General features: G+C 38.5%; 1 protein-coding gene across 1 annotated transcript; it reads left to right on the top strand.

The window, feature by feature from the left end:
* Positions 1–790: 790 nt before the first annotated feature.
* IL4 (interleukin 4) lies at positions 791–7,982 on the top strand. Its single transcript, XM_044659917.1, has 5 exons — positions 791–931; positions 1,449–1,496; positions 5,039–5,092; positions 6,872–6,991; positions 7,887–7,982. Exons 1-5 carry the CDS (start codon positions 791–793, stop codon positions 7,980–7,982), a joined length of 459 nt encoding a protein of 152 aa, XP_044515852.1.

Here is a 7,982-nt window from a genome sequence, read left to right as displayed (position 1 = left end):
AAGAGAAGAGAAGAGAAGAGAAGAGAAGAGAAGAGAAGAGAAGAGAAGAGAAGAGAAGAGAAGAGAAGAGAAGAGAAGAGAAGAGAAGAGAAGAGAAGAGAAGAGAAGAGAAGAGAAGAGAAGAGAAGAGAAGAGAAGAGAAGAGAAGAGAAGAGAAGAGAAGAGAAAACTCATTTCTGAGATTGCTGATGTCTAATTAAATCTGAAATTTAATGACTTTCTTGTCCCTGACTCCTTTGTTTCCTGAAATCAATGGAATTTCTAAGGTGAAGCCCAGAAAGGATCCATTCAGTGCCAGAGAAGAAGTCCCTGGGTTATGGGACAAAGTGGGTGCTGGAATCCATTAATTCTTATTAAATAAGAATCGTGGCTGAAGGTTGTTGTACGAGTCAAACTTTCCTGCTATTACTCTATAGCTTTTCTCAGGAGAATATATAGTTGCATTGAAACAAATTTTGGACACCTGTGGCCTCCTCCTCCTATGCAAAGTGAAAAGCCGGTAGCAGCCCCAAGCTGAGAAGAAAGATTAATCTATAGAGCAGAATATGGTGCAATTTCCTATACTGGAACTTTGTAGTTGATTTCTAAAAGGTTTCATTTTCCTATTGGTCTGATTTCACAGGAAAATTTTAAATTTTTCTATGAGGCATTCTCCTAGAAGTGGATAATCAGATGCCGATAATTTTAAAATGTTAAAAATCTTTCCTTTCCTTTCAGCAATTTTGAATCTATAAAAACAGACACCCCCGGGACGAGTCACACTGTTAGCTTTGTTGATAGAGATCTGAGCATGGGTCTCACATTCCAACTGATATCAACTTTGTTCTACCTATTAACATGTCCCAGTGATGCTTTCTATGGACCGAAAAAGATGTGCCAATATTCTGTTACAGAGATCATCGGCATTGTGAACTTTCTCACTCCAAACAAGGTACTAAGGTTACGGCTATTGGGCATCATCTCCTGTTGTCTGAGTGAAGACCGGTGATACTGGTATTACTTAGAAAAATCCAATTGCTTCTAGAAAAAACAATGGATACTTCTAGCAATTGAAGCAGCGAAAGATAAAAAGCTAAAAGTTGCTTCCTTTCATGTCAGAGTGAAAAATAATTTAAATGTTTCTTTTTTATTTTTTTAAACCCTTACCTTCCATCTTAGAATCAATACTATGTATTGGTTCCAAGGTAGAAGAATAGTAAGAGCTAGGCAATGAGGGTTAAGTGACTTGCCCAGGGTCCCACAGCTAGGAAGAATCTGAGGCCAAATTTGAACCTAAGACCTCCTTTATCTATGTCTGGTTCTCAATCAACTGAGCCACCCAGCTGCCCCAATTTAAATGTTTCTTAAAGGAATGAGTAGGGATTCGTGATGCCAGCAGGTCAGAAATACACAGTGATCACCCAGTGCCATTTGATGATTTTTCTTTCTCTTTCTCTCTGCCTTGCTAGTTTTCCTGCTCTGCAATGGAAGTGCCGGACATCTTTGAGGATACAAAGGTAAGACTACTGTAAACTGGAGTTAAAAGTATTCCACCAAGAATCCCTTGTAAAATATGCAGTAAATGAATTGTGAAGAGTTTGTCTTTAGAAAGGGGGGATATTTTGATCTAGTAAAAGGGAATGTTGAACTTTATTTTATCAACAAGCAGATGTTGTTATTTCTTGCATTGATTATTTGGGGTAATGATAAGGAGAATCAACTGTAATTCATACTGTTTTGCACTTGGGATGTTTTCTGCCCATTTGCTCAATTTCTCAAAGACAAAATTCTACAAAGAGGCAGATAATCATGTTACAGGTTAAGAGAACTTTTCCTTTAGCTAAGAAATTGTTTATAGTAATAGAAATGCTATTGACAGATTCTCACTTTGCCTCTTCCCTCTCTTGTCACCTAACTATCATTTACATCAAGGCTGGCTTGAGGAGAGGGATTCAGGCTTTGTCGTGGTAAACATTTATACAGCTTTACCAAAAAATGAGAATCTTAAAACTACATTGTTTTAGCAGCACGAAGTGGTCTTCTTAAGCCCCCTTCTTCTGTAGTGGGTGGACACAGATTTAACAGCTGATAGTGAATTTTCTCTGAGAAACACACATGACTACAGCTGTACCAATAGTTTTGTGCTCTTCAGTTCCTGTTTTCATGGAAACATGACCAAGACTGAAAGCTTGAAAGTCTCAATTTATCGTTGTTTCTTATTTAACTGCTTGTTTTCTATATGTTCCTGAATAGTGGCCAGACCATTAAGAGCCTGTGGCAGGACTTACCTGCTGTGATTAGACAGCATCAATGCTGACACTTTCTTCTCAACTTTAATTTGAAAGCATCAATAGCCCCATATACATATTGATGGCCCATAACTTGGGCTTGGGCATTTGAAGAATTTTGGATCTGGAGTCAGATAGCTTGGGCTTAAATCCTGGTTTTGACTTTGCTAGCTATGTGACCTTGGGGGCAAGTCACAATTTCTCCAGACACCTCCCCCGTTCGTCATCTCTAAGATGAAGATAATTTAATACCTCTATCCCCTCCCTCATAAGATTGTAAGAAAAATATTTTGTTTTATGATCTCAGTGTCTAGTGACTCGTTTCCAGTTGGGTTGCTCTTGATCAGATCTCAACTGTGATTAGACCACGCAGGAAAACAAGTCAAAACAAAATGTTCTGAGCCAGGTCCCTCTACCCAGCTTTGGGATCTGAAAGTTGATCTGTAAATCCCTTCTCGACAAACTACAAAAAAAGATCAGAAATGAAATTCCAGAACTTGCCTAATTAAAGTCACGAACATCTTCCTGTATCCACTCTGTGGCTTCCAAATGGTGATACTGAGGCACCAAAGTAGGATTATGCAAACTGTATTAAAGATATCCTATCAGATTCATCCTCTTTTTATAGGACAAGGTTGAAAACATGATATTATAGGAAGTGACCCTGGCTAGAAACAGAACTATTTTGTTTTCATCTAAGTTCTGCCATTAACCTGTGGTCTTTAGTGAGTCACCTCATTTCTTTGTTTATTCATTTCTAAAATGGGAATGAAACTAGCCCTATGATGGCACAAGGTTATTGTGAACATGGCATTACAGCATTTACGATACTTTGAAAAGTGAACAGCATCTCACAGGAGGACACCTTTTCCCCTATGGTTCCCAGTAGAGACATAAGCCCTAGAGGACCCTCGTAAGCAAAGGAGGTTTAAAAATTAAGCCAATTGAGGTTTTGTCTTGGGTGGTCAGATAAAAAAAAATTATCTGAAGAGGTAAAAATCAGGAAAAAGGTAGAGAAGCAAATTGGAGGGACCAAGTACCCTCACTTAAGGGCAAAAGAATGTTTTAGAATGAGACCATACAACTGTCTGTCAAGATGGAAAAGGCACTCGGTGTGGCTGGCAATAGAAAAATGCCAATTTGAGAAAGGAAGTTATGATCTCTTCCTGCTGGATTGTTAGATTTCTACAAATAAATGGTTATTTCTAAGGAATAGATAGCCTAGGGCATTAGGGGAAATATATGTGTGTGTACGCATATATTTGGTCCTTGGTATAGAAACTCTCTTTACTGATATGGATCTGCAAATTGTCTATAACTTAATAATTTAAGGTGATTAAATCTATAACTTAAGAGTTTGAGGCACTGCACAGTTAAGCAACTTGTCCCTGGTCACAGTGCTGGTATATATATTAAAGGAAGGACTTAAACACAGGTCTTCCTGAGCCCAGCCAGCCTTCTCACCATATTATCACACTGTAAACAGTAAACTCAGGTAAGCATCTTTAGAAATCAAAGGTTAAGAGCAGCCAGGAATTGACTAATGTGCTTGAGCTTACTTTATTTACAAGCCTTTTATACTCCCTCTGCATACTTCCACAATCCATTGGAGAACTTCTTGTATGTCTTAAGTTCAGACTTAATTTCTAAAACTACTGTTTTCTAGTGGCAATAATTTATGTCTCTCGTTTCTCCCATTAGAAAACAAGCTCTAAGAACTAGGTTTCAGAGGGCAGGTAGGAGGCTCAGTGGATTGAGAGCCAGGTCTAGAGACAAGAGGTTTGGGGTTCTAATTGACCTCAAACACTCCCTAGCTATGTGACTCTGGGCAAGTCACTTAACCCTAACTGCCTAACCTTTGCCATTCTTCTGTTTAGAACCAATATAAGTACAGTATTTCGAAGAATTTTGGGTCTAGAGTCAGATAACTTGGTTTTAAATCCTGGTTTTGACAGGTTTTAGAAAGGAGAAAAGAACTATGTTTCAAATTTAACCTTGCATTCCTCTCCTTTCTAAAAATAGAGCCCGATAATCCCCCCAAAATGTGTTAAGTGAAGCAAGTGTAAATTAGTCATGATTTTAAGTCTCTTAGATGATATCAGATCGTAGAGTGGTTCCAGATATGCACAGGTGTCAAATATGCATCCTGTGGGCCACATGCAACTTGTGCTACCCTAGTCAGATTAAAATGTACTTGGGAAAATTTATAACAAAATAAAACTACTATAAAATATAACAATATATGGTTTTCCAAGTCAATATGTGACTCTCAAGGATCCTTATATATGGTTTAATGGCCTTTATTTCTATATAAATTTGATACCACTGCACTGTAGCTTCTCTTCCATCAATCTACGCCATCAGAAGAATTGGCTAACTTTGGTGAGTCCAGTCAGAGTGGCTGTGACTCCTAACCACGCACCCCCAAGATGGTCACTCTCTCTAACCTTAGTGTGCTTTCCCCATTATTTGGGATTCCTCTCTTTAACACTCCCTAAGTTATTGGACAGCTAAGGGAATTCCAGTGTATTCTTTCCTTCATCATTGTCTTATTTCTCGTTTTAAAAATTGGATTATTTTATGAAACAAAAAGTTTATTTTAAACAACACAAAATATCTCCAGTTGTGTCCACGGAAGGCAGTATTTGTAAGACAAAGTGCTTTTTTTAATTTTCCTAAGCAATCTCTTTAAATAATCAATAAATGGGATTTTGTTGTTGTTGTTGTTGTTGTTGTTGTTGTTGTTATGTGTATATGTGTTTGGGGTCAAGAATTCCAGCACTCCAAAGTTTCCTGAGAATTCATCATGCTCTCAGCTGGTCAGGGTGAGTACAAGTGACTCATGTAGATATAATCTTAAGTATAGAGCTTGGGCTGATTTTTATGAAAAGCACTGATTTGTACAGCTCCTCCAATAAGGAAGGGCTTTGGGGGATTGGTCTGACCCATAAAGTTCTGATAGAGAAATAGGTAGAAAGACAGAGAGATTAGAGGGACTGAGCATTTAATAGATGTTTATTATATGTCATTGAGCAAGACATTCTTCTCTATGAGCTGACATTCTGGGGAAGATGACACATTACCTAACATGTAGAAGACCAAGAAGTGACATAGAAGACCGTGTCCTGGTAAAATAAGGCAAAAGCCTGAGAACCCTGGTATAGAATCTAGGTTACCAATGAGGAAGAAGAAGAGATTATGGCTTGAGTAGAAAAGGCAAGTCCCAGATAAAATCTCACCTTATACAGGAAGCCTTTATCAATCTCCCTCCATTCTAGTGCCCTTCCTCCATTAAAATATCTTACTTATTGACTATATAGCTGATTTGTACTTATTTATTTGCTTATTAGTCCTGGTTGGATTAGGATCTGCTGGACGGCAGGGACTATCTCTATTCTGCCTCTCTTTGCATCTCCAGTATTTAATACATGTGCCTGGCACCTAGTAGGTACTTAATAACTGCTTACTAACTGACTTGCCTTGCCTTGAGGGCTCAGAAGTCATAGCCTTCCCTGGAATTCAAAAGAAGTAAAATAAGCAAATTCAAAAGAAAATCATGCCTAAATTTGTGAAAAGGTGAATTTAGGTTTGAGATAAGGAAAAACCACCTAACAATTAGAGCTATTCAAAAGAGGAATATTTGGCTTTGGGGGTTCCCCCTCATTGGAGATCTTCAGCAAAGGTTGGGGTATTGTAGAAAGTATGCTTATGCAAGGTTGGTCTTTGAGGTTAATTTGGACTGAGAAGATTCTCATTCAATAACCAGTGGGATTTGCCACCAAATAAATGCATACATCCTTTCAAAGGGATTCACAGTGGAGAAACTCCCATCAGAAAATGATTTTTTTTTAAATGCAGGGGATTTCCATTTGTTGAGTTAGCTAACATTGTACTGACAGACTGGTGGTGCTAAGGAACACTTAAGAACAAAATTGCCAAATTTAGATTTGAATTCTGTTAGTTGTGAAATTAGTTCTGCAAACTATCTGGACATATGGCCAACTGATGCTGGACCCCATGGGTAGTTTTATTCTTAAAGCCCCTTGCCTTAGCATTATTTAAAATGATGTTCTTGAAAGCCAAATTTTCCATGATATGGTGATGGTGAGATCTTGAGGCTTCATGTCCCTTGCTGACTGCTGTTACAGAAATAGAAGGCTCCAGATTTGGACAAGTAAAGCTAAAGAGCAAAGTGATCTTTGATTAAGAGATCTTCATCTCATTCCACCAAGGTGGTATGTGTATCCTTGGGGTAACAAAACTCTCATCATATTTAAGGGAAATTGTCTTGAAAAGTTCCCCCCTTAAAGCATTGTTACCATAGAACATATATAAGCCATTGGTTCTCTTTTTCTCCTAAAATCTTTAGACACTCCTCTGTGTTTGTGCAAAAGATAGAAACTTTAGGTGGTCAAAACATTGGTATTTAGATAAGCAAACTTTCATTCTCCCCTTGCTCCTTAGAGAAATATGAAATACGGTCTGAATACGAATCCCTCGTAGAGAAAGAGGGGGAAGGAGGGGAGGAGGAAAGGGAGGGAGAGACAGAGACAGTGGAAGAGAGAGAGCATATGGGCTTCTATAACAAGGATTTCTCTTTCTAGACAACGAATGACTTTGAAACATTATGCAAAGCTGCCACTGTGCTCCAAGAGGTCTCCAGCAATTGCACACTCGGTCAGCTAAGAACAATACGAAGGAACCTAAAGTATTTAGTGAATCAGGTCAGTAAGGATTACATGTTCTTCAGCGCCCACCTTCACCCATCTAATTATTTTCCATACATCACTGTGACTTTAGGCAAATTATTTCCTTATCATAGGCATTATTTCCAATATGTATGAAATTAGGAGGTGGGGGTAGATGACCTCTAGAGTCGCTCCCACTCTACAATCCCATGATTCTTAGGCTATTGCTGCTCCACGGGTTCTACCTGCCTTCTATACATTTTTTCCCTACAAGACAACAGGATAATCCATCCACATGCTCAACAGTATATTTCTTGGGATGTTAATGGAGGCAAGCTGTGAAGTCTATATGAGCATGTGGCAGAAAGATTTAAAGTTGCCCTTCTAAATATCCTATATGTGGGGCAGCTGGGTGGCTCAGTGGATGATAAAGCGCTAGATTTGGAGTCAGGAGGAACTGGGTTTAAATCTGACCTCAGACACTTCCTAGCTGTGTGACCCTGGACAGGTCACTTCACCCCAGTTATCTAGAACTTATCATTCTTCTGCCTTGAAACTGATACTGAGTATCAATTCTAAGATGGAAGGTAGGTTTTGGTTTGTTTTTTTTAAGTCCTATATTTGATCTGCCACTATTAGACATAGTACACTATTAAATGGCAGCCAATCAGTTGTTTTATATGTTTGGGGTAAGTATGAGAGTTATTTGCTGCAGACAACATTGCCTCCACCAAACACAAGTAAATGGTCTCTTGCTGTTCCAATTCAAACAATTTTATAAGACTTGAATTACATCTATTTGTAACTTTAAGCAAGATGCCATGGGGGCTCAAGAGGCAAGGGCTGAAAATAGGCTTGTCCCCAGGTAAACAGAGATACTGGCAAGAACAGAGTAATGATTTAAGCTTATATGCCATATTTCCCTTTACAGACCAATTGTCCCGTGAATGAAACCAAGAATATTAAGTTGCAAGATTTCCTGAGCAGACTAAAAACCATCAATCAGAAGATATTTTCAGAAATATAG

This window comes from Gracilinanus agilis, chromosome 2 (genome assembly GCF_016433145.1).
Source record: "Gracilinanus agilis isolate LMUSP501 chromosome 2, AgileGrace, whole genome shotgun sequence".
Classification (NCBI taxonomy): domain Eukaryota; kingdom Metazoa; phylum Chordata; class Mammalia; order Didelphimorphia; family Didelphidae; genus Gracilinanus; species Gracilinanus agilis.
Note: the sequence above shows the minus strand (reverse complement) of the source record. Positions and strands in the feature narration are given on the sequence as shown.

Coding starts and splice junctions, on each gene's coding strand:
- IL4 (XM_044659917.1), top strand. CDS start 791: ATGGGTCTCACATTCCAACTGATATCAACTTTGTTCTACCTATTAACA. Junction 5,093..6,871: donor CATGCTCTCAGCTGGTCAGG/GTGAGTACAAGT, acceptor TTCTCTTTCTAG/ACAACGAATGACTTTGAAAC. Junction 6,992..7,886: donor TAAAGTATTTAGTGAATCAG/GTCAGTAAGGAT, acceptor TTCCCTTTACAG/ACCAATTGTCCCGTGAATGA.